Source organism: Anopheles maculipalpis, chromosome 2RL, assembly GCF_943734695.1.
Source record: "Anopheles maculipalpis chromosome 2RL, idAnoMacuDA_375_x, whole genome shotgun sequence".
In the NCBI taxonomy this organism is placed as follows: Eukaryota; Metazoa; Arthropoda; class Insecta; order Diptera; family Culicidae; genus Anopheles; species Anopheles maculipalpis.
This window is the reverse complement of record NC_064871.1, coordinates 36,227,775-36,255,052: the sequence shown is the minus strand read 5'-3', so window position 1 is coordinate 36,255,052 and position 27,278 is coordinate 36,227,775. Positions and strand designations below refer to the sequence as shown.

Sequence of the window (27,278 nt, the reverse complement as noted above, 5' to 3'; positions counted from 1 at the left end):
TGATGCTTGAAAGCTTCATCAGCAACCCTCGCGCACTCAACAAAAATAACTCGAAACACCGGAAAGGTAGATTTATGTCTTATCTCACGCTTACCCTCGCATACTGCAAATGCTCCACACCATTTGGTGATCGGTTGTCGTTCGAATATTTCGCCCAAAACCAAAAAAAAAAAAAAAGAAAAGCGAAGCGCCCGCACACCAATTTGAACAGCGGCAACAAAGCCAGTTGAAGGTGTATGGTGCACACACAGGCAAACACAAAATAGCGCACCCCGAAGACACGTTGAGAACTCGCCGCAACGCAGGCACGCTTGATGTGCGTCCGATGCGTACGCAACCGTCGACGACACAGCATCACGCTCAAAAGGATGTCCGGTAATCGGGCGGACACGGGTGTTACCTGTGGCGCACAAGGCGCAAAGGGGTTTTTTTTTGTGGAGCATAAAGGGGGAGGGCCGGTGGAAAACCACACACATCCCAGCGTGCCATACCGTGTGACCCGAAACCTGGGGACGAGTGAGCTTTTGCTGCTGCTGCTGCGGCTGCTGCTGCTGCTCCCTCTCAACGCCCAATGTAAAGAGCCCAAAAAACTCTCCGTTATATTCGCCCCGTTAGTTCTCCTTGAGCGAGAGAGAGGAGATCGGAATCTACTTCGGGCCATCGCTTATCGCTTACCCTTTCCCGCGCACTATCTGCTTCCTGTTCACTCGTGCACCAGGCAGTCGGAACGCTCAGCGTCAAGCCGCTAGCGGCGCCGTAAGATGAACCGCTTGCGGAGGTTGGAGAGAAGAGGCCGGGAGAGTTGCCAAGAGGTCTCCCCCAAAGTGGACGCGCGCGCGTTCGCGATGTCAACTCGACACGACCGAATCCTACCTTCCTAAAAATCCGACACCCCAGCACAGTGCCAATCCGCGCACACACAGAGCCACACACGTACGCGCTCGCAGAAGCACACACACACACACACAGAGCGGCGCAACCAAAGGGGGTTGCAGCCGAGCACGGTCGAACCTTTTTGGACGGAAGGGTTGCCAACTCTCGCGTATTAATATCGTGGCGATGCGCACGAACGGCGTCAGTTGAGTTTTGCGGCGGGTTGAATCGGATCGGTCGCGGTGTCGCGCAAGCATACAGGCTCAGGCACAACCAGTAGCAGCAGTACCAGCAACGGTAGCAGTCAGTCGTCGATCTGCGCACTATCGGTGCGACATTCTTCCCCCACCCGAACGGTGCAACCCCGTTCGATGCGTTTCGTCTGTTTTGGTGCGTTTGCGCGAACTTTAAGCTTCTGTAAAAGCCCCGACCGCGCTGGGCGCGTCTGTTTTGGGGCGCGAAAATAAAGACTTTGTGCGACGCGAGTGTTTTTACTGGAGTGAGAGTGTACCCAGTGTGTGTGTGTGTGTGTGTGTGTGTGTGGAAAAACGAGTGTTTCCTTTTTTGATGCATCGCAAACACGTGCTTTTTACCGGTTGACGTGCGGTGAGAACGTGTTAGAAGGCGCCATAGAGCTTTAGCGAGGAGTTCATTTTTGCTTCGCATACTTGGATTCAGGCAAACGTAAGGAACGGTGCTAGGGCACACAAAACTGACAGTTGCTAGAAGTTAGTGCTGGTGTAGCAGTGCAACATTAAGCTCGAAACAGTGGTCAGCTCAGCAAAGATGAGTTCCAGTCCGCCCGTACACGTGCTGGAAGCGATTCACGCCTTCGTTGCCAAGATGGGCATCCGGGAGCCACGGTTAACCGTGTCGAGCGGGTCCCGCAACGGCGACAGCTACTCGGGTGACGTTTACCGGATCGTCATCGCGCCCGGCAGCCGGGACATTGAAGACTTTGAGAACAACAACAATACGAACAGTAGCAACCGGATGCACCACAGCAACCACCATGGTGCAACCAAAGTGTCCAACGTTGACGCAAATGGCAACGAAGATGGCGGCGAACTTCTGGACCCAGGGTAAGTACTCCCCAAAAACCTCCCTATCTTGAGTGCGTGCGTACTGAACTAACACGGTGTGTGTGTGTGTGTGTTTTTTGTGGCTATTTGCTGGCCCTTTCGAAGCACACAAAGCACAGGCAAAACACCTGCAGAATGGAACGGTTTCGCTTGTTCGGCAAATGTTTAGATAAGTGGCATCGCTTCAAAACGCCATGTTGGTTGTGTTGATTTCTTGTAATATCTCCATCCTCTTATCAATTGCTGGGGTGAAGCCATATTGTGTTGTTTTCATGTGTCTGTGTGTGTATGTTTTTTTTTATTATCATTAAAATGCAACCAACAACCCTAATGACGATAGGAATGTTGCAATGTTGCTGTTCGATTGTGTTCGGCGGAATATTAGAGGAGACGTATTTTTTACAACACTGCTCCCCTAAAAGAACAATGTTGACACGGTGGATGTAGTTTTGCGCTGTAAAAAAAAAAAAAAAAAAACAACATCATTTATGTACGGTGTTGTTTGCTCTTGGTGGTCATTAAAGTTCTAAACACGTTTCTCTTCACGTAACGCGGCCGAACGCCTCAGGGTCGAAATGCAAATGAAGCCGTCTTTTACCGTGCCCATCAGAGATAAACTCGGTGTGTGTGTGTGTGTGTGTATGTGCGTTTGCTCTTATTGATGGAGGCGCACAGTGGATTGTAGCCCGCGCAGGTAATGCAATCCGTAGCAAAACACTGCATACCAACCGGATGCAGATGATCATCGGAAAGCGCCACAGGACTGGCTGGAAGGGTAGGTGTGGGTGCGCACATAGACGCACCGTTTATTTGACAATGGTCATTGTCTACCCTGGGCCTGGGCAGGGCTGATGGCGGATAGGTGACACGCATCAGCCTAAGACGCAACCATGTTCATCCGTGTCATCTCAACACTGGATGACGATCGTGCTGTGCGTCTGCTCCTTCTCTCTCTCTCTCTCTCTTCTCTATTCTATGTGTGTGCCTCAACCCGTCCCGAGATCGATTGACCCACATTTGTTGGTGTGACTTTGAACTACATTTAAGCGATGCGCCTAGATTGCTCTGGGCGGAGAACTTGAAATTCTAACTCAATTGAATCCTATATGGGTTGTGTGTGTGTGTGTGTGTGTATGTGTGGGGGGGGGGGGGGGGGATCTAGGGGAAGGCAGGCGATGCTGCAGTCTAGATGTTAAATTGAGAAAATCGGCAAATTACTGATCATCAATTTCGCCATCTTTTGCTGATGGTGCGAATATTCTAATATAAGCAGAGATGTTTAGCTATTTCCGTATCGTTGTCGCTCGTTAAGTCACCAACGCGTTCGACAGATTGCATGAATGAATGTGCTGCGTTTCGCAGAAACTTGATCCTGCTCCTCTTGATCAGGGATCGTTTTTGGAGTGGCATTTTCCATTCTGACGTGCTAAAATTTATCGTCCACCAGCAGCCAACCAGTCTTTGGAATGTGGCAGAATTCACACCGAAAACCGTACGACGTAATTTGCACATACGAACACATCCCGCGAAGATCGGCGAGGCACTAAGAAGAACTAAGAAGAAAAGAAAAAAAACCGCCCATCCGATGACCCAAAGCCCGAAGCCACCCGGGGGTTGTGAGGTGAGAGACTTCGGAGATGGGGGAAAAAAAGGGGAGCCATGTTTGCAAGCTCGTTTGCAAGCAGAACAGAGTCTGGGCGAGAATGCGAAAGAACGCGGCGGTCGGCTTATTAAAATACGCAAAACATAACATCCAGCTTTTGCTGCCTGTGTGTGTGTTGTTTTTTTTTTTTTGGTGTAGAGAAACCCCTAAAGGTGATATGGTTACGATGCTCGCGGACGGCCAGACGTGGACCGTGGTAGTGGACCGGTGGTGATGGTGGTGTTGGCCAAAAACCTGTTTATGATTTTCCCTTTCGTTCCATTCAACTCGTCCCACATGCGTGTGTTTGGGGTTCTCGCGAGAACTCACCACACGTCCCGTTCCCTTCTGCCCCGGTCACCTGGTAGTCCCTTCCACTCCCCCTCCCCCCCACCGGGTTTTGCTTCCTTCCGTCCAGCATACCACCTGGACCGTATTTCGTGCACGTTTTCTAACAAATACCACCACCCAGGCAATGCGCGTTCTTTTTGCCAGAGCTTTCCGACGTGTTTTGCCTGCCCGTTTGTTATTTTTAATGGCCCACCCGCCCACCTCCTTCGTACAGGCTCTACACCCCCTTCCATTTTGCCCTTCCCGCACATCCATTCTCTCTGTCTATTGCCATTCCACGACGTGCTCGCGGCGTGATCGTTATCGGTGGTTGGACTCGATCGTACGCGCCTGTTTGCAAATACTGACCTTCATTTCGACGTCTTACCTGCGCTGGGAGTAAGGAATTTGAGGAATGTGTTGCTTCTTCCCGCGCACCGCACCACAAACAGCTCATCCTCTCAGCGTGAGCCGTTTTTTGAGGTTTGGCCAAAGGATCTTGTTGTGTGTTTTTTTTTTTTTGCTGATTTTGGTGATCGCGTGGGCATAAAAGGACAAATCGGAAGCGGGCAAAAAAGAACCAATGTGCTGGAATGCTTGGTCTCTCACCTTTGCTGCCCACTAGTGGTTCTGGACAGCCTAGCCGATGCGATGATGATTAATGATCGTCACACTCAAAACTACTTCACACGTGTGACAGAATGTTTACAAGGGAGGTGGGGCGGAGGGCGAAAACCAGCGAGGAAGTCCCGAATGGCGCCAGGGAGAGCATTTCAACGTTAGAATTAGTCTTTCTGGGAAGGTAGACCACCATGCCCTTATATGGGAAGGTCAGTCCACTGATTGCTGGACGCACGCTTTCGGAACCATGATGACAAATGACAATTCTAAGCAGTGTTGCGACAGGCCTAAAGCTCAGCACCGGCGAAGTAGTGCGGGCCGGAATTTGTACGATCAATTCTCGTGGTTTCGCTTTCAATGCCGCGCCGTCCAGAGGCCGTTGAACGCGGCAGCGATGCTAATCTGCTGCGGGGCTGGGATTAGTTGAGTGTGAGGGGAAGGGAAGGGAGGGGGGGAGGGTTAGGTGGTGGAGGTTGGTACGAAAACAACATTAGCATCACGAGGGTTTCTGCCATCGCTCTCGTACAATATCAATTGATCTGTTGTTATTTTAAGCCACTAGCTGCAGAGGGCGTAAGATGTTTGGTGAGGTGTTTAACTGGTATTTTTGCTACTCGGTTCGAATGGTTGTTTTGGTAGCTAATAAATTCAGATTGAATAGTTTCACTCAATTTTCGATTGGTTACTGATTGATCGGTCATTGATTTGTCTTCCAGAAATTTAGAGTTTCTTAGCTTTTAAAATTCAAGATTTCTTGCCGGTAGAGCTGTACACGATTTTACCACACCATCTATCCGGCTCAATACGCCCTACTCCAACAAAGCCTTCACTCTGACCCACATGTCATTAATGTCATGTCGTGGAAATGTTTGAAAACTTCGAAACAAAACATAAATTAAAAAAGCGCACAAAACAAACGCACAATGCGGTCAGTTGGTCAATCGGGCAGAATTGTTTCTACCAACGGTCGACCCCCACCCCTTCGCCAAGCTTCATCCCGCTTGGTACAACAGGTGGTTTTTAAAAATTGTTTCTCGCTTCGCTTCCAAATTCTTTCACCCGGTAAACCCGTAATCCCCCCACGATAATCAACCTTTCCTCTTACTTCTATTGTGCAAAACATTTGCGCGCGCTCGCGCCCTCGGTAGTACGATGAACTTCACCAATCGATTCACCGGGCTCGATCGCGATCTCCAGCGGCCCGGCACTCTTTGCAACTGCAATCAGCGTCAACAAAAATAAGACGCCCGCTCTGGGGTTTCTTGTTTCGTGCGAGACAGCCAAGTGTCAAAAACCCGCCGGTGGAGGATTTTTCCACCAGCTCATCTACCACTCTGGTCTTGACCTGCTGAGGCTGGCAAAAATGTGTGCGAGACTCGCAGGTACGAGGGAAACGAGCAAAAAAACTGAAACACCCCTTTTGCAGACATGCTCTTCTTTCCGTTTGCGTTGATGTCTTAAGTCGGGCGCGTAATGGACATCCCGGCAGCCCATCCATCCAAAGGGTTCGACGAAGTAGCGCAATTTGCAGATGTTTGCTTTTCCCACAATTATCACCGTCTGTGGTCGTCGGTTTTTGTTCGACAAAAAAAAAAAAACAAAACCGGCCAGATAGAACGGGGTAAGTGTTTCGGCTTACAAAGGGTGGCAAGAAGGTGAGTGTGAGAAAGAACGGGAAGAGTTACACGATGACGATCCTTGCCGGAACCACACAGTCCGGATCAACACTTTCACCCAACCGTCCGTACTGTCCAGGACGGTTGCTAGATGAGTTCCTGTTTCGGAGCGATCGTTGGAACGCCACGGCAGGCGAACGGAAGCGTACGTAAGATGGTGGCATATGGTGTGAGGTAAGATTTCTCGCAAAGCAAGCGATCGCGAGCAATCAGATACGATCGCGGATTACCACCGCTTTACGATGCGGTCGGAGAATCCGCAACGAAACTGTCGACGTTGACAAAATCCTTCGAAAACACACATTTATGTCTACATCAATCTCCTGCCCCCCCCCCCCTCCCCTCCCTTCCCCTCTACCGGCCCATCAGCCCTTCTACTCGAATGATCAGATTTCGTCTTCCCGATGGCGAAATAACGAACGGCCATTGACCGGTCGCCACGAGTTCATCGTCGAGGTTTCAGCTTTCGAAGTTTTGTGATCGCGATCGAGAAACACACGCGCGCCCCAAAACCGTTAAATGAGCAAGCCTGTACGGGTGCCCTTTTCTGGTGCGTGCTGGTTGCGTGTTTATATTGCCGCTATTACTTGACTGCCAACCCTGTCCCAGCTTCATACGATTTTTGGGGGTGCCACCGGAGCTCGTGTGTGTTTGTATGGAGCGTCCGCGTCCACTTGGCTGTCTCGCTGATTAACTACATCTGTGACGCGCGATTTCGTCCATCAGCGTACCGTAGGTCAGTGCTGAGTTTGTACTGAGTCGGGTCCCCCCCCCCCCCCCCCCCGGGTTCCCCAAACTAAGAGGCGGGTCTGGGGTTCACCCAAACCCAAAACAACTTTAAAGGCGCAAAGAAGAACCCGCTGGAGCGGTATGAAGTGTAATGGTAACAGTAACAAAATGGCCCCCGGGTGAGGAACGGGGAGGAATGGGACTGAGGCAAAACAAAAAAAAAGCAAACAAACCGCATCTACAAGCTGCTTTATCACAACGTCACGGGCCCCACCACGAAGTCCTCATGCACCCCCGTTCCCTTGTCTGTAAAAGTGGCTTTTTTTGCGCTTGGTGTGCTTTCAGTTTGCCGACTCGATCGCGACACACGCAATGGCAGGCGCGACTCGCGTAATGGTGTCAAATTTCGAACCTGTCATCATTTTTGGCATTATTGACAACGGATGGGAAGAAGCACAAAAAAATCCCAGTGGTCGTTTCCCCGTTTTTTTGTCCTTCCTTCCTTCCTTCGGTGTGGTTTAGCACGTGTACAATGGCATGAAATGTGTCGAATCGCTTTATTTTTCACCCCTCTAGCTTCTCGCTCGTAGCTTTTCACCCGGCTCCCCCGGGGCGGAATGTGTCGAGTTGCCTGTTCTATGATTCAAGTGCGTCCGGAAACGTCAGATTGTTGTAGTTTCTTTTCGCTAATCGATTGTCTTAAGTTACCAAAATGCTTGTAGATGTACATTCTTCCTTTCGTTGTACTGTTAAAGTGTTGATTTCTTTGTGAATTTTGTGTGCTCTCTGATGTACCAAACGGTCGCCAGATTTAAACTCCACCCAAATTCTGTATAAAAGAAAGTTGTTTCCTCCTACAGTAAAGCTCAGATTGTGTGTTTTATGCATAAATATAAATACAATCCAACAAAATATTAAACCCACCGTGAACGGTTCTTCCAATCCCAGAGAGGAGATCGGTGAAAGGGTTCGTCGTCTTGGCCGATCGTTGCTGTTGCCATATCGCCGACCGTGATTGTACATGCGTAGCGTACATCATACGCTATTTGTAACCCGTACGGTACGAGGTCACAAAATAATCGTTTATAAAAACAGTTCAACCAACAAAAAAAGAAAAAAAAAAGGATAAACACCGAAAAACCATCATGCATAAAGCAGATTGGAAAATCAAAAAAAAAAAAAACCTTTGAATGCACACGGTGCATAATATCTGGCTCCGCGTGCACTGGAAACTGACCACGAACAACCTGAACACACGTACACAGATACAAGCTTGCATATCTCAAGCTGCCCCTTTCCCAATTACGATGCCGCGTACGTCTCGCCGGCTGTAGTCGTCACCGCCGCTGTCGATCGTTGTCTCCTCCACTGGGACGATGCAATTTACGCTTCATGCCGAAATTGCGTACGTGAGATCACTGACCTCGACGATTTTACCTGGGTGCTCGTAAAAGAAGGGGGTGTAACACTAGGAGACTGGGGTGCGACACGATACACCGTCCCAGTTCGGTCTATTCCTTGCCTTTCGAATTGTGCCCTTCTGGTTGGTTGCTGCCGTGGCTTCTAAACGGGATGGTTTGCCCGTACTGCACCGAGTGGGGCGAAAGGAGTGAATTGAATTCGCTTAATGGGGAAGGATTTCACAAATTATTGTTCTTGTTTTGTTGCATACAAATTATGATTGTCGGTTGTGTTGAAGGGCAGTGCTTGAAGCGGGGTTTTAAGATGAAGAAAGCTTGCTGTAGATGCCAGTAGTACTCTCAAGAAGAATTTTATGATTCTGATTTTTCCAAAAAAAACTAAGTCAAAATTTCTAATAATTATTCACAGTTTTTTTGTAAACAAAAACAGAACAATATAAACGTTACACGTACCACTATTTACGCACGTACGCAGTCAGCTAAAAAAAAAATACGTCGGCGATCATTGATACGCTTTGTCTGCACTTTCGCCCACCTTCCCCCCAAAAAAAAAAGGCCAAAAGAAAAGGGTATAAGTAAGAAAAAGCTAACCGCTTACACACATCCGCAACACACAATTCGTACGCATGTTGGCCCCGCGTTGGTGCCCAGCTGAGAGGAAATGCGTAATGAGCTGCGTGAGTAAAATCCGCGATTCATGTCAATGGGAACGGCAAGGATTATCCAATCAAGCTTTGAGTGAGCTTTGTGCGTGTAGCTTTGCATGAAAGAAAGAGAGAGAGAGAGGGAGAGGGAGAGCTTAAATACGTGCAGCTGAGCAAAAAAAAAAAAACAAAAAAAGATCAAGCACTAAAACAAACATAACTCGTTCCCTTTAAACGATCATCAATTTTCCAGGTGGTGGCCACACCGACAGGAAGGAAACAATCATACGCTTTTGTCACTGAGTAAGACGGACAAAACAGTGACGAATATAGGAAGCAGCAGCTTGCATAATCGGCAAACGAACAACAATGTGCCAAACCGAAAACAAAACAGTCGGGTCGGTTGTAACGAATGGGTCAGCGATTTTGTAGTGCTTTAGTTTTGTGTGTAATGCGGAAGAGGTGGTGGAAGGTAGGGAAGCGGGGGGGGGGGGGGGGGGGGTAAATTTGCAAAGAAAAACGTGCTGAGACGCTGAAACGTGCTGGGCCACATTTTCTTGTCCCGTGCGTGCACACGTGCACACATGTGCTCGGGAAGGACGCTTCCACACACCGAGCTGTGCAGAAATAAACGAAGCCAAATAATCCACCATAATGACACATACACACACACGCACGCGGTGGTGGTGGAAGTGACCCAAACGCAACGCAAACGTAACCGTTAGTAATCGGTATGTAAACAGAATGTGTCACCGTCGGCAGGTTTTCCGTATTTTCACACCTGTGTCAAGTGGATTGATCGCGAGTGGGTAAAGAAAGGGAGACAGTGAGTGAGGATTTTTTTTTCTTCCTACAAACCTAGATCGATGCACGGGTCAGCGGTTGAGGGGAGGGATGGAGGGGGAGTCTTCATGAACGCCACAATTGCTTGCACCACCCCACATTTCGCCGGTTGCTTGGAACGTGACAAGTTTCACCAATTATGTCAGGCCCTTTTAACGCTTATGGGACACCCGTGTGTGCGTGTGTATTATGAGGCATTTTTCTTTTTTTTTCGCCGGCATCTGCGAAAGGTGCTAATGGTTATGAACTGTCCACGTTGCGTTGCTTGAGATGCTCTTCGATTTTCCCCCTCGCTGGCGCTGGTGCGAAAGCTTTGGCTCGCTTTGTTTGAAGGGTTGCACTATTCGCGAAAATAAACAGTGTATTCATTTGTTTTTTTTTCAAAATCTGCGATCGCTTGCTGTTGCGATGGTTGATATTGATCTGCTGTAACACAGCATCGGTGCCAATGCATACGAACCGATTGTTACGTGTGTGGTAATGGAAAAGTGAAAAATAATAAGCGGAGTCTTTAACGAATGCTTTGAAATGCAGATTTTGCTAAATCATTAACTTAACCACCCACAGTCCAGTGCGGGCTGCAGGATGAGCAAATTGAAAGTAATAATTTATCACCATTTTAGCATGAGCTTTTGACAGTAACATCGTGTTCAATATGTTTACAGCATGGCATTAAAAGAATTTGCACTGCATTTTACTTAATAACCGTAAATAATAGCTTATTAACAGCTGTTTTGTTGCGATAATAAAATCCTGTAAAGATGATTAAACCGCTTAGGGGTTTAGGGACGTCTGCAAAAGCTTTGTAAGCCACATTTGTATTTTTCTAAACTGTAAAACATGCGAAAATACTTATAAGTTTTATATTCGTAGGAGCTCTGCACACTCTACAAGCTTCTAAAAGACTTAATCGGCCATTGTTAGTTGAGATTGTTAGCCAAAGGATGTGGTAGACATAAATGATCGCATATGTGATTAGGGAGACTATTTCTGGGCCTCGGCATTTATTTGGAACTTCGTTTTGATTGTTAAGTTATTAACTAATTATTCTATTAGTAGCGATAGTCTATTGGTTACTGCTACGGACAGTCGGAATTCTTTACAATCGATGATGCACTAACCGTCGTAAAAATATTTTTTGCGAGCTCCACCAACCCGTTAATTCCGATTATTTGCCAAATGTAGAACAACGACTAGAACTGTACGGATGTTCAGACTCCTGCGCCAAAGCTTTTAAAAGATAAAGCTATCACGCGATGGACTCTCGGTTCATCTTATCGATTTTTGCATCAATTACCCGGTCATACGACACTGTCTGGGTACAAAGGGCATCCGAACTCTGTTACCCCGTAGTGAGGACTAATTATCCAATGACGTCTTATCGGGAAATCTGCTGATCCATCCAATCGTCAACATGACCTAGTAGACCCTAGAGCATTGTCAGGAAGCCAGAATTTGATGTCCAATAGATGGGTTTGTCATTCTCCAGAAATCTATAAACCTTTTGAAACTTGCAGAACTTGATGATCGTCAGGATGGGTTTCAAATTTTTCAACCTCTTCGCTTAGAGATCGAATTGATAGTTCGATTTTCATCTTCATCAGTTGTTTAAAGTTTAAATAGCTTTGATATTTTGTGAGTGTGACCCGATACAAAACCAGATAAAAAGTTGGATGTATCGCTAGAACACAGGTTCACGCGCCAGTCATTATTCGTTCAATTGAGATTTGATTAATTTGAGTCAAACGTTAAATAATTAGTTTATTTCTGTTGCCAAAAAAAGATGTAATCCAATTCCACCCACTCGCTACTCCCTTGCAGGCTGCTGTTTGCCGAGCTTCCGAAGCCGATCAGCGTCATTGCGAAGGTAGCACCGACGACGAGCCTGCGCCGCTCGCTGTACAACAGCTCCGCGCACTTCCAGCGCGAGAAGTACGTCTTCGATGTGGTGCTTCCGATGTTCGAGCGTTTCCAGCAGGCGCGCGGTTTGCGCACGGTCAAAAGCTTCTCACACTACCCGAGCGTAATCGTGTCCGAGTGCTGCGAGGGCTTCGAGTACATTCTGCAGCGCGATCTGATGGCGCAGGGCTACCGCAACTTTCCGCGCACCGAACCGCTCGCGTACGAGGACGTGCTGCTGGTGCTCACCCATCTGGCCCAGTTCCACGCGATCTCGTTCGCGATGCAGCAGCAGGCACCGGACGCGTACGCACAGATTGTGAACCAGCTGCACGAGACGATATTTGTGCCGCCGCTGCACAGCTCGTTCGTGGACTTTCTGCAGCGCAAGGTGGACTATGCGATCGAGACGCTGCAGCGCAATCCGGAGACGGGCGATGGGGCGGTCGCCGAGCGGCTGTGCCGGTTTCGGGACGAGTACGGGCAGGCGATGGTGGACTGTGTGCAGAACCGGGACGATACGGTCATCTGCCACGGGGACTGCTGGATCAGCAACATTCTCTACCGGCCAATGGTAAGCGCGCTCTGATTCAGGGAGCGAAGCCCGGGAACGTGAGTAACTTAGTCGATTTGGTGTTTTGTTTTCGCAGCCGACACAGCGTAACGGTATCGACGATGGGCATAACAACAATGGTTTCAACAATCATCAGATTCACCACCAGCCAGCGACCGCGAAAGAGCTCAAGTTTCTCGACTGGCAGGTGGCCCGCTGTGCCACGCCCGCCATTGACCTGTCCTACTTCATCTTCTGCTGTACCGACAGTGAGCTGCGCGAGCGTCTGCCGGAGCTGCTGCGCAAGTATCACAGCGCACTGATTCGTCGCATCGATGAGCTGGGCACCGTCAATGGGCGCGACCTGTTTCCCTTCGAACGGCTCCAGATGCACATGAAGAAGTACGCCCGGTTTGGTTTCGGTAAGGCACAAAAATGGTCACCATTGCAAGAATGTGAACACACTCAAACACTAACAATCCTTTCCTTTCTTTGGCTAGGCATGGCATTGATGACGCTTCATTCGACCTGCTGCGTGGAAAAGGATCTGCCAAATGTATCGGCCGCACTGGAAACAACCGAGCTGGTCGATATCGATGAGCTCGCCAAGGATATGCTGTACAATCCGGCATACATCAAGCGAATGTCGGGCGTTTGTCGGGATATGGTACGGTTCGGTTATCTGTAAGCGGTCGCAACAGAGTAAAAAACGCACAAGTAAATCACCAAACAGGTGGAAAATCTTCCCAATTTTCCTGCCCCCCCCCCCACTGCATGCGCTTCGCAGTATGCGGCCCTATTGAACAGTGCTGAATGCGGGGAACTGTTCAACTGCCTCCCGACGACGCCAGTCTCTGAATGGAGCTCGTCTAGGGATAGTTTAGATAGTACTTAAGTTACTCTAACCCGTCACGTGTTTATCCTATGCAGTATTGTAGGGCGTTTGCGTACTACGTTGCGCCATTACTACCATTGTGCTGCGACACAGCACACAAACAAAACCAACAACACCGAAACAAAACATAATTACCAGATATGCACAGTATTGGCAATCGTATTGCAAATTGGCTCTAGACGATGCGGGTCTGCAGAGATGGCAGCTTTTTTTTTTTTTTGTAAATTGTTGTTGTTGTTCAATGCGAATGTCCTGCGAAACATAACACTAGTGGAAGAAAAGAAGCTAAGCTAAGTTACCAGAGTAGACAAGGCGCGCAACGAAACTAAACATTACGAATCGTAATTGAAATTATTTCACAATCATCACATTTTAGTGATTGGCACAAAGATATTAGGACAGCGTTTTTAGCAGTAAGCGATACCGCCATCCGGTGACGGTTCATTTTAATTCATGTATGTGTGCGTGTAGGCATGTGTATGTATGTTAGGAGGTTACAGTTTTCCCGTATTGAGGAGCTACCACTTACGAACCGCGGAGACAGGAAGCGGTTGGTAGCTTTTTTTTTTTAAATTAAAATGGTTTTATTTAACTGGAGATCGCATCCGGCACTCTCCGCAATGGCAACACTTGACAAATCCTTGTTGCATTTAGGTTAACATCGTAAAGTAGTTCCATGCTTCACGGTCTACCAACCACAAACTCCAACCAACAAAACGACATATTTAGCCATATTCAAAATTCCAAACAAAACTAAAACAAACAAAAAACACCGCATTTTGCACATTCGTCAGACGTTCCTTCAATGATAGCTTTACCATCTGGGATTTTTTTTATATATTTATTCGCAAGACAAGCAAAACGGCACAACTCAGGTAGTTTGTAGAGATAAATTTGTTAATGTTCAATTACTTATAGGAACGGTGCGCACCGGCTCGCAATGAGGTAGCTGCTACAAATATGTTAATAAACTGCTATATTTTATGGACAGTAATATTTGCTCTAGCTTATAATGTAGATTGTCTGATCTTGACTAGTAAGTCGAGATGTATCCGAATTGAAGAAAATGGTCAGTATGTTCCAGATAACTATCCAGAAACTATGAGCAGATTTCCTAATTTTACTTCGTTTCAAGTATTTGGAGGTTGTTTTGTTCAAAGTGCTCTCTTTTGGCATTACAACTTCATGAGGGTTTTGCATGTGGGTTCTGGTTTCCTTGACTTGATTTTATCCCTTAACCCTTGTTTTAATCGGCCTTGTTTACCAAGGATTTAATACGTTTTCCTCCCGTCCCATTGATCTATGTAAGGGCGAGGAGTTTAAAAATAAGACTGGCTTTTGAATTGTATTTTTGCAAAAGGAATGAATTAACCCCTATTTATATCCGATGGGAAAATTTATTAACATATTCGGAGTTTCATCCAAATCGTTCATTTCCAATTTTTGATTTTGCCCTCAACTTGCACAAACTATTCCTTAAAATATTATGTTTGATTTCAATAATAACAAACAAATGTTGGAACACATAAAGCAATTATTTAAAATTAAACGCAAAATTAATACCAAAGAAAAGTTTGAAGCGTTTCAAGCGTGCCATAATTGTGCTATAAAATACGTACATTATGGTACATCATGCTACAAACAGCGAGTGCTTTTTATAGCATCGAACATTCAACACTGGCCGTCTCTATTCAACGGCTACTGCTACTACTCCGCCTTTTTGAAACATTTAATTACATTGTAAAATAAAAATAAATTATAACTCTAATAGAGTAAGTATTGATCTAATATGATATATAGAATTGCTTGCGTTCAAATAAAGTTTACAATTTTAATATTTTGCACCATATTAAAAGCTTTTTTTTTGTGCAATGCTCAGCTGCTTATTTTAGTCAGTTTTGTAAACTATATTACTCAATTTATATTTCATTTTTTCCCGCGGTAAGTTCCTTCCTATACTTTACTAAAACTATACTCTCTCTCTCTCGCGGAACAATCCTACCAGGTGTTAATAGTGTTGGTGTGGGCGAAAACATTTACAGCACGAAGGGGAATGTACAACAAAACCGCCGGGACGGATTTGACCAGAGAGTGGTTCGCGTTCTGGCCGCAATCTCTTTCTTAGCCGTACCGTTGTACGAAGTGGTAGCGTGTGCTGATTTGGTGAAAAAATAGTTTGGTGGAAATAGTTGTGAAAATAGTGCTCAGCAATAGTGAAACTACCGGAAACAGGTGTAGATGGCATGGGCGCAGAACCTTACCGATTCTGTGCGGGCCCGTTTTTCGGTGCTAATAAAACTGATAGATACCTTCTATGAAACTGGACACTCCAAGTGAGAGCAAGAGTGAGAGAGAATAATTCTGGGTGCGTGAAGTGTCAATATCCTAACGATTGATACTGAAGCGTGCCAATGGTATGTTGAGGCTGTGTATCCCTTTGCCGGATTGCGATCTAACGAAACGAATGAGTTGGCGTGTGAGTCCTGGTCAGAGAATATCACGTAGGACCCGGTAGTTGGACAGAGTGAGAAAGTAAGTGCAACAGCCAAAGTACTACTTACGTACGACGGCGTAACACCATAAGGATATTGGCAAGATGAGATGAGGCACAAAAAAAAACGCATGGTGGTAAAGTAGTGTAATTTCGTTTGATATCTCATCGATTCTTAAAGAAAACGCCGTCCGACTTATGTGAGCGTTTGTGTGCGTGGCATTGTTTTAACCGCACAGCTGCACAGAAGCGTAGGGCGTGTGTGCATTGCGGCGGGGCGGGTCTGACGAAACGGATCGTGATCGGCTAAGCACGCACAATCCGTCGCAGCCGTGTTGCTTTCGTGACGGCACACAACGTGCAGCAAAAACAAACACCTCACAATCGGAGAGGCACCAAACTCAGCGCAGCGTATTCTCGGCTCGATTACGAGAGAATCTTCCCATTACGGAGCTGCACACATTCGAACGACGGAACCGCCGACACCTTCACTTCCGCTTGGTACCGATCCAAGCGAATCGGATAGATGCAAGGCGACGCCGTACGAAGCTAAAAATAGTAAGTGAAGTAGTCAAACGCGTTTTCTCTCTCGTTCTTTATTCGTCCCGGCCCTCACGCCTGTCTCGCTTTTACACTTCAACTCGCCGCATGCGAGTGCAAGTGCAGCAAGTGCGAGTGTGTGTAGTGAGAACAGGTTTACCAGGCTCCCAGGCTGTTCCATTTCCTTCATCGCAGTGAAAAGCAATAAAAAAAAAAGCTACCAACTGCAATTGCAGAAGTGCAGCACGCAGCATGCTCTTTGTGCTTTGTCCGTATAGTAGTAGTACAAGTTTGCTTTACTCCAGTAAGTTTATTCAGGTTGGTGGTGTGGTGGTCTATCCATCCATCAGCCGCATCGGAGAAGCCTTCGAGCGTGATCGTATGGTAACATTCTCGTACACAACAGTCGCGCTGAACCGCGACCATACCGTCTACGAAAATGCCGTGCCTGTAAAATTGCATCCTGCGGATCGTTTCCACGGGAATTGATCGTTGCCAAGGAAAAGCAGTATGCGTGGGACCTGACGCAAGTGTTGCTAGATTTACACGGTCGCGATTGCTTTGTTTTGTTTTGCTTGAACTCTCTCTCTCTCTCTCTCTCCCTCTCTTACACACTCTCTCTCTCTCGAAAGGGGGCATCACGTTGCAGCACATGGGGAGCCCACGGTGCACGTGTGTGTGTGTGTGTGTGTGGGTTTTGGGAAGTTGACGTGTATGAGAATTGTGCAACCGACGACGACGACGACGAGGTTGTGTTCCGATCGATGCCATCCCCGTGCAGAGTTGTGTAGGTTGTCCCAAACGGGATTTTGTTAAAAAGTCTTAATTTATAACCAAATGAGTTAGACGCAAAATTTATTGTCTTTTTCGAAGAGCTTTTTAATATTATTTATCGAGCAATGGGGCCTAGGCTCAGTGCAAACAACTCGATTGTTGAAGCTTGAATAAGCGGACCAACTGTGTGAAAAATTGCCTAAAATGTTTGAAATAGACAATTCTATTTTGGGACAAAAAAATATGTTGCATTTTCACTCTGCGTCAATTGAAGAAAGGTTCAAAAATTGCAGCAATAAATAGCACAATGAAAGCACAATTCCTACAGTCACAGAATTATAGCAAGGTAGAAATAGAGACGAGTGTTTCGTTTGCGTTTGGAAGTACTTTCGGAAATGAAATTTAAATTTTATACCAACCTGACACAACCAGCAGTGGTACAAAAAATAGCTAAACTCGGCTCACTGTTTTTTTTTTTTTGCTCACCCACAAACACATGCACACAAGGATCCGTGTCGATGTGCTCGTTCCGACAAACTGCACCATGTGCAGTTTCGTCCGTAAACACAAACAATTCGAACCCCCCCCCCCTCCGTTTCCGCTCCCCAGCACCCAAACAAGCACAAGCGCACACCAACGTACCCTACAGAACCGAGCACTGGGAATAGCAAAGAAGAGCGACACGATGATGCACGCTCGCGCGTTCGATCGAACCGATCAACAACACCGTAGGGCGAGTTTGCGCCCTTCGGTACCGGATCCGAATACACACGGTTCTCTCCGTCTGGCAATCGCTTCCCCCCTCCCCCCGTGAGGAGCAGTGAGGGGAGGACAAGGGATTGTATACAAGGGAAAGGCCGGGAGAATGCAATTTTGCTACGACGGACGGTCACTGCGCAGTTGATGCTGCGCTACACATGTGTGGCCGGGGTTTTCGATTTGTTGGACCGGGGATTTGTTTTGCTGTGGGACGCTCTCCATCACACCGGGACTCGTGGCCACCGAGTGCATTGGCTTTAGTGTGTAGCAAAAAAGGGTAGGCAATAAAAGCGAAAAAAAACGGATAAACGTCGACGGCGCACATGGGCAAGGTCTTGGCGGGTTCAAGACATCGATAGAACTGTGTTGTTACCTCAGTGGCAAATAACAACGCCGTCCCACCACCGTCTCCTTCCGTTTCCTAGTCCTCACACACACACACACACTAAAAATGGTTTTCCCATTTTTCCGATGACGTCCAATGCGGCAGCGGTTCGGTTGCTGAAATCGAATATAAATATATATTTTTATTTGGTCAGCTTTGGCTAATGCTGGTAACCAGAGCGGACGAAGATCAGCTGCCACTTCGGACAAAAACCAAAAAAAATCGGCACCCTACGATTCTCAAAACGATACTATTTCCGTACACCCGGACAAACTTTGGCTGGCTTCGGTGTTCGGTTGGATGTTTTGCAATTTTTTTTGAAGCAGCTGGCGATGGAATCTCGTACCTGCTTGGTGCATTGCTTTGGCAAGTATTAATAAATTCAAATTAAACAGCTAAAAACTAGCTGCTAAATATCACAAAATGTGTGCAAAAAATTCACAAAGCTCAACGATCAAAGCATATCAAATTTACTAACTAAAAAGAAACAAAACCGCTAGCGTCGGTTTTCCCGCGAATTCTCTTTCTACAGCCCGAAGGCGGTCAAAACGGCGTGCATCTTACAGCTGCAGGTGATTTATTCTGGGGCGTTGCCGACGAGATTGGGGGTGCTATATTTAAACGCATGGCAAATTAAAATTGCTGCACTTTCGTTGCGGTTTCAACTCTTAGTGATTCAACTAATTTTTTTTTCTTAAAAGCAGGTTAATTGGGGAGAGGAAATAGGGGGATAATTTTGTGGTGAAAATTTTGGAAATACGTTGAGAAAGAACTGCTACCAGTAGGGCTCAATCATACAGCTAATGCTTATCGATCAATAAGCTTAATAAACTTGATGGCATTTTGTGATGTTTGGTAAAGAATTTCCCAAATGGAGATGCCTTTCTAACTTACTGCATACCGCCATAGGAAGATGGGGGAAGTGATGGTAATATGGTCACGGGTTGCTACCGCGCAACGAATGCAAACGAAACGGTGCATAAATGCGACAAGCAGTCAATCGACATTCAACCCCTGGAGGAACGCATACTAACATCCAGGCATCGTTGTGTATTTCTTTTCCGCGATTCCAGCGCATAGTGGACGTAGCTATGAATGTAGTGCATTCTCCTCGGTGCATCCGATGCGTATGTGTTGGTGAAGTGCACTTATTGCCAGTGCCTGTTACTGAATGCCGCTCCTGTTGCTGGATACTCTCCAGCCGTGACGGCTTGCACGCTGACGCCACGTTCGTTCGCATGCTGGCAAGAGATGAAGATAAACTGCATGGGACGACCACGGGGCAGAGGTGCATCGTGAGCACTCTCTAACCATTTACGGGGGTGCAATAATGCAAGTGGGAATGCAAGGAAGTAAAATCGTTTCATCAAAGGTTTGTTTAAGGCAACATTTTAGTGCTAGCTCTCGATCACTTTAGGATAATTCAAAATTCTAGTAACCGTTAGGGCCGTCCGGACAGTCCGTAGTGAGGCATAACAGTCCAGCTACGTGGTATCAATAAATCTAGTAAACCATTAGATGGCCGGCACGACCTAAGAAGGTCGTTACGCCACAGAGAAGGAAGATTCGCGATCCGAACCGAGGCGATAAATGCATTTTATGATGTGGTAGTAGTGTGTATAAAGCCATACAACGTGTGTGCGATTCGGGAGCAAGAAAGAAATTAAACGGAATATATAAATGCGCGTTATAAATGTACAACCGAGGTACACTTGCAAATGCACTACTCGACTCCGAGTTTCCGAGTGCATCGGAAAAAGTGTTGAGCAAGATAAAGAAAACACATTCGCATGGGAGTAACATGTGTCTGTGAGCACGAGATCGACCGTGATAATAACTCTTTATCGTCGTGCCCTTCAACACGGACGGAAAGTCAAACATTTGCAGTTGGAAGTACGAAAAAGGGATGCCATTTTTTTTTCTCATCTTGTACAGCTTAATCCATTTTGCACTGTTATACTAGTGATGTGTGACAACCTTTTTGCCTCGTACAAATACGGACAAAACCGGGTCGTATTATTGTTTCATAGATGCGAACAACGTCTCTGCCAGTGGGTTTTGGGGACGAGTGCAATATTACGCCGGAGAGAGAGAGAGAGAGAGAGAGAGAGAGAATGAGTGGCGTGCTGTGAAATGTACTTCCCTTTTATGGAACGAAACGGCCGGTGTGTAGCATTTTGTGTTGTTCCACCGCTAGCTAAGTGCATACAGTCAGATGCACTTTTGCATTTTTCTGCCTAAACCGCTTCAGCACTTCTCCATGCCGATGCTATACTGTTGTACATCGATCTAGATGTGTGTGTGTGTGTGTGAGAGAGAAAGAGAAAGAAAGAGAGAGATACAGCGTAGCAACTGCACATTTTATAACACTCAGATGCAGTTCCAGTCAACTGAAGCTGATGCAAAGGATGATGGTGCAGGGACGTGATTCGTAACGTGATTGAGCGTTATTGAAGGGCTGGAGAAAGAGCTACAATTTGGCCTTGGAGCTCATTCGGCAGTTGCTATCTAGCTGTTCTCTCGCTTGTTGATATAAAAACAGAACTGTTCTACAGCATGATGCACTGGGAAGCTTTCTGCTTCCCCTTTTTATGCCACGCTGACTTACAAATTCTTACAGGTTTAGTAGCTCAAACGTTGCCGCACGAGATGAGATGGCTTTTATATATTGAGGATTTCCAATCAAATGATCTGGTTTAATTTGTAATTCTAGCAGCTATTGTCTTAGTGAAAAGTCATTGCAAGTTGCCTTGTAATTAGTCATTTCCAAGTAATTTACTCAACCTACTTAGGAACTAAAGGACGGTCCGGTGGCGACAGCAGTCAGAGTCACACGTCAGGACCGAACAATTAATTTCGTCCGAACTCTTGTCCCATTTTGAAGGCCTAATCATCCTGATTGAAGTTGAAGAGTCAAAGAAGAAAATGGGTAAACGTACACAGAAGCGGTCTGAATTATTTTCTAGACCTTAAAAGCACATTTAAAAAAGGGCAATATTCTCCATCATCGCGGGATTGGTTTCTTGTTACTTTATTTACTTTATACAAGCCAAATAAATTGTATAGCAACTCATCAAAACCTTACAACACATCTGGAACCGGTTCTGCAGTAATGAAATGCAAACATTAGTGCACCGTCCATCAGGAAACGGTTGTCTATTGCCCCTGTTTGACGATACAGAACACTTCCTTCACGGCAAAATGTCATTTTCCCCCCTCCCCTGGTGATCCCTTTGTTGCGCCAGGGCCACACAGTTACTGGTGTAAGGTGCTATTTTCCGGTTGGAAAAATTCCCCACATGCCCAAATCGCACGCGGTGCGAATCCTTGCCGTGTTTGCGAGTGACCCTGGTCCTGGATCGGGAACGCCAGCGAACATGCGCACTCGCAGCCGTGCCGCGTGCATTGTCTCTCGCGCTACCCACGCTGCTCACCGGTCTAGCGGAAATGGAAAGCGAAAGCTGCTGCCCGCACATATCTGCCCGGCTTTTTCCGGCTTTTTTTGGCTCCGGTGTGTTGGTGTATTTGTGGTTGACAAGAACGAAGACTTTTTGGTGTTGGTTCATACCAGCTTTATGGGTGTTGCAGTAGAGCTGTTGGGCAACAGTTTTATGAGAGCGAAACGGGACACAACCTGCCGACGCTTTGATATCGAAGGTAATGAGTGTTCGTTATGTACGATAAACTGCACATTGATCGTATGTGTGTACACCCGACAAGTGAGTGTTTTGTCGTCCCTTCATATTGGTAATCATGTATTGGTGTGTCTCATTTATTCATGTGAGCATATATTGAACGCTAGTTAATACGATTCAGTGTAATAAATGGTAATTTGGGAAAATTTCCATGGCAGTGATTTTTAATGAGTTAATCGGAAATCTAATGTATGCTTGTTAAATACTTGTTCCCAGGAGATAGATACTCTACCTGGCTTATGTATTTGAAGAAAGGAAGACTATTAGCGAATGTCTCATATGTCGTGAAGCACCTGGCGTCCCCATTTTCATTTTGCTCTTTACCGTCTAGGACTTAGTGACTCCTAAATACTAATTAATCTTTTAATCTTTTTCAGGACAAAAGTGAAACTTTACCCTTGCGGAACGTTTTGCAAAGGTACGTATTTAAATTATAAAGTTTTCCAATCAATCAACAACATGTTAAAGCAAACCTGTAGTAAGCTTTTACTTTGGAATGCTTCATTTCCTATCAAAACTGATGCATTTACTATGATATAAAACTTACAATTTTGTATTTTATGACTTGCAGTACCAAGGTTTCGCCTACTTTCAACTCTTGTTTCATTAAAAAGTGCTGTTTTGCAGCTTACAAACAGCAGATGATCGCACGGTTTGGCCCACTTTTAGCGTCACGTAAGCCTCGTTCCCGATTACGTCGTGATCGCGCGACTTTCGACCGTCTGCATCACGTTCTTTCGCGCTTGCTCGCGAACAGAGACACGCTAAACTGGGCGAATTTTTAAAATTTTGGTCACCGTAAGCAATACATCCTTCTCTGTTGCGTTTGGTGTATTTGGTGGTAAACGGTTTTGCTGCAGTGTGGAACCATCAACGATCGAACGTTCGTTTATTGGTTACAATTTTACGGGTCGCCCAAATAAAAGCTCATCGCAGACAGCGGTGGTGTGCATTGGGTGGCGAAACAGCAACAGCAACGGAACCGGTTTACTTGCAAGCGTACGTGACCGTTTTCCCTGGCTTCTCGCTGACCAGACAGGCACACCGACTGAGTCACCTAGACCACCACCATCATGGGGATGGGGGAGCGAGAGAGAGAGAACGAGTGTGTAGTACGTGAGAGTCAGTTCAGTTCTTGAAGCCGAGCCGTTGTTGCGTCCTTGCTGGAATGGGCTTCTCCGATTCCTGTGTTTCGATCCGGTTTTTCTCTTTCCTGCTCTCGGCTGGACGGACTTTCGCTCTTCCTGCGTTCGCAAAACTACCACACCCACCCGCCCGCTGCTATCGACGACGAAAACAAACTGTGCGGGGATGGTTCGAGCTTCCCTGAAACACGCTGAGCACGCGGGGTTTTTGGCTCTTTGGTGGGGTTGTTATTATCTCACATTGAGCCTCCTTCTCTCTCTTCTCGCTCTCGTTTCACGTGCATCACGTGGTATTGGTTGGGGAAACAATTAACCGGCCATCACGGCACGGGGGGGGGGGGGGGGCTCCGTCACGTTGGTTTCGTTGGGCGCTAGTAGTAGTGGTGATAGCCTTTCCGCGATCAGCACCAGCTGATATGGTACGATGAAGGGGTGGGCATCACTATCATCCGGGCCGCATCTCGCATGTTGCTATACAGACGCCCGCTAACACTCACACACACACACTGACACTTCGCAGTCGAAAGGTGCGCGTCCCTGCTTCGGGACTACAAAATCGAAAGAAGATCTTTTCCCGGCCCGGGCAATACATTGCGTCAACACCAATGTAGACGTTTTGGAGCAAAAATCGTCGAACAACGGGGGAGGGGGGGGGGGGGGGTTCCTTTTTGTGTCTGTTGCTTTCTCTCAGTGGCTCTCCGTCGCACTTCCTCATTTACGTGAGCTTTCTATATTGTTCTGGCGAAGTTGTTGCTGATTTGGAGCATGAAGCGCACCGTTAATGCTAATGTGTTATGCTCGAACCGCTAGAATGGTGTCGGCGTTTCGACAATTCTCAAACGTCACTCGCTTCAGCTTTCCTATATTGTGGCACTATGGTTCCGTAGGAGGATGGTTAAGTTCGTGTAGTTCCTACGATAATAGGAAATGCTGAAAGAGAGACACACTTTAGAGTTGTATGGCAGAGGAGCAGTGAATGTACTTTGTTCGTCTTTTTCGAGTAAATCGTTTGAAATTCACCTTGGCTAATTTATCCATTGGTTGCTACAAAATTAGGGAAACATAACAAGAATTAAGTAGAAATAATGTGAAGAATATTGTCTCAAATAAAGAAATCGATCGATAAACCTCCAGCAGCACCTAATCGATTAATAATCAAACTTTGACAATCTGGATAAAAGTGTCGTTGTGTTGCTGTGTAAAGTACAGCACTGGACAGACTTGTCACACTCCAGTCCTCACAAACAAGAACGTCAGAACGAACGAACGACAAAAAATGAAAAGGTTTGCGTTGACCAACTCCCACAACAACATGTCACTTTACACACAACCCTAAATTTTCTGCTGCCCCACCACTTAACAGGCCCACTTTTATCAGCTCCAAACTTTTACATACATTGGTTGATTGGTGTGCTGCCGTCTGACACTGATATGTGTACGTCTCGCACTACCATACGAAACAATGATTGCGTCGCTTCCGTAGCCACCATCTCACCCACTTCAGTGACTCATCTCAGGGCTCGTCCGCCGTAGGGGGAAGGAATCATACACCCACCCCATCGGCTGCGCCCAGGAAACCTATGGAAATCTTTGTGTGGCACACGTATGAGTAATCGTGCCTCCAAATAGCAGGCAAGCGTGGGTCTGCCCCACACTGATGATGCGACCCGCCATCGGTTGTAACGAGCTAACGCCACTTTCATCGTGCACCAGCAGCGAGCATTAGATGTGTGTGTGTGTGTGTGTGTGTTTGTGCATGCACGCAGGTGGTGGCCGTGAATTGGGGATTTTCTATCCGGGGTCTGAAGCGTGTCTATATTCTCCGAACGTGTCCTCGATTTTGGATTCCAAGTTCTTGATGAGCGAATGACGCAACTCTGCCGACAAAGGTGGTAAATTTGGTGGCCTGCAAAGGACTTGTTATCGATTCGGAAAAATGATAACAGTGTCGCCTATACTAACAAACACATAGACTTTGTTCTTAACGTGTTGGCCAACTTTTGTTTCATTTATTTACAGAGGTTTTAGAGGTCTTAAACTACACTTGAGAAGAGCTTGAAACACAGAGCGAATTTTCGGTTTTTTTCTCGGTTTATTCAATTAAGGATTCATTCTGTGATGAGTTCGCTCCCACACCCTCTGGAAAAGTGTAAAAAACGGGCTTACATTAGCTGTTTTTTTTTAACATTGTTTTTGCTGTACTATAAACCCTACGTAGGAGGAAGCAAGCTCAACGCCCGATTGTTGGTAGTAGAGGGCAGGCGCATGACGCTCTGCACTAAAGTGGTGGAATGGAACGAGACAAGACTACACACAACACAAGACCATGAATAATCGCGCACTGCTGCCCCAGTTAAGTCGTTTGCGATTGGAGTTTGTTGTTTGTGTCGCGCTATCTCTGGCCCGCGGAATGGAAGGTGCTTTGTTTCTGTGGTTTTTCGGTAAGACATTCGGTCACCGTTACCGCTTGGCGTCGTGTAACGCCAATTTTCCATTACCACATAAAGTGCTGTCGTTTTGCACCGAGCAAGCGAGCGACCATCGTTCCAAATTTGGGACATTCTCAGGGGCGTCCATCATTCCGGCCGAGAGCGCGATCGAGATTAAATTGGATAGTTTCATGGACGCTATGGTTTTAGCGCTTTGTCTGGCCTACCGTGCCCCGTTTACCCCCACCCCCCCCCCCCAACCACGAAAACCTATGAAGCTTAGCGAATTGAAGACAACAAGAAGACATCTTCCTAAAGTCGTCTGTGTTTCGCACGCTGGAGAGTGTAAGCGGCCGTATGTATGCTGCCACCCTCCCCCCCCCCCCCCCCCCCACATATGCTGCCGCCTGAGGGTAGAGGGTGCGTTAGTGCGTGTGTGTGTGTGTGTGTGTGTGTGTGTGTGTGTGTGTGTGTGTGTGTGTGTGTGTGTGTGTGTGTGTGTGTGTGTGTGTGTGTGTGTGTGTGTGTGTGTGTGTGTGTGTGCGTTGTTGTTTATCACACGGGTGGTAGGCCTTCGCATGCGCCCTCTCATTAGCACAAAGCGCACAATCGTTAAGACGGGGCCACGACAACGGTGTGTGACATACAAAGAGGGCATTGGTACTGCCCCTTGCTCGACTTCCTCTCTTCCTGTATGTCACAGCGAGACCCACCGAGCGATTGCTTGCATGTGTTGGTGGAGCATGCAAGTGCAAATCAAAGTCAACGCGCGGCTGCAAGGCCTGTGCAATGTTGCTGTGTCTGCTAAATAAAGTGTGTTTATGTGCGCTCCCATCCACTCTTCCCCCCCCCCCCCGTCCCTCCCTCCCTCCAGCCCTTTTACACACTCGAAAGGGGAAGATAGGGACGGCCCCGTGTGGGAGAGAGCTACGCAGAGAAAGAGAGCATGTTTTGTGGAGGTATTAACAAACAAAAATCTGTACAGCAAACCTGGGACGGCCTACAGTAAGCGAACTGTGCGAGTCGGGTCGGCGGATATGCTGCGAATCGATGGTTCGTGTCGGTGTGTGCGTGCAGTTGGAAAAAGAACACTGAGTTTCGCCGTGGCGGTGATTTTGTCGGTCCAGATGAAACTGAACCGTCGTTCGGTACGGGTTGGTGTGCGATTTGCAGCTGTGATCCGCTGTGTGTTAATTGTGCATCATTTTCGGCCACCTTTTCCGTCTGTTTTATAGGCCCAAAGCTTAGCCACAACCCCGGTCCTGACGGGTGGGTTGGTGAGCGATTCTAAGCGCAAAACCATCAACGAAACAAACAAACAAATAAGCAAGCGAACGTGTACGCGTGACTAATGCGCGCATACACACAGACAGACACATATACCATTAAGCATCGATCTATGCCCCGGACGGGGTGCCGTTTCGGGCACCACCCGATAAAGAGCGGGGGTGGCAGACCTAAAAGGAAATTCAAGATAAACGAAGATAGTGAGATAATGTATTGTGTGTGTGTGTGTGTGTAAGTGGACGCTTTGTGTGTGAAAAATAAAGTCGAAAACTTATATGCATCAACGGGAAAACCCTTTCATTTGATGTCAGGTGAATATCAAAGAAAATTGTGGCTACAAACAGCAGCGAGGGAAAACTGTGCAACACACAGAACGGCAGCGTAAGTATGTTTGCAGCTATTTCGGTGGGTCGTACGCGGGTTGGCCGGTTTGCTCGCACGTCCGGTTCGTTAGTTACTATTTTCAACCCTGGCACCCAAACTGTGTTTGTGTGTGTGTGTGTGGGGTACAGTGTCGTCACACAGTTTCCCCTCCGAGCAATCCGAGCAAGCATGATTTCTTTTT

At 46.9% G+C, this 27,278-nt stretch overlaps 1 protein-coding gene across 1 annotated transcript in view; it reads left to right on the top strand.

The window, feature by feature from the left end:
* LOC126557880 (uncharacterized) overlaps window positions 1-13,001 on the top strand; it is a 237,827-nt gene extending 224,826 nt beyond the window's left edge. The window contains exons 2-5 of the mRNA XM_050213788.1: window positions 1,655-1,955; window positions 11,683-12,334; window positions 12,411-12,735; window positions 12,814-13,001. Coding sequence (XP_050069745.1) covers window positions 1,660-1,955; window positions 11,683-12,334; window positions 12,411-12,735; window positions 12,814-13,001 — 1,461 coding nt within the window. The 5' untranslated portion in view covers window positions 1,655-1,659. The remainder of the gene's footprint in view (window positions 1-1,654; window positions 1,956-11,682; window positions 12,335-12,410; window positions 12,736-12,813) is intronic.
* Window positions 13,002-27,278: the final 14,277 nt, after the last annotated feature.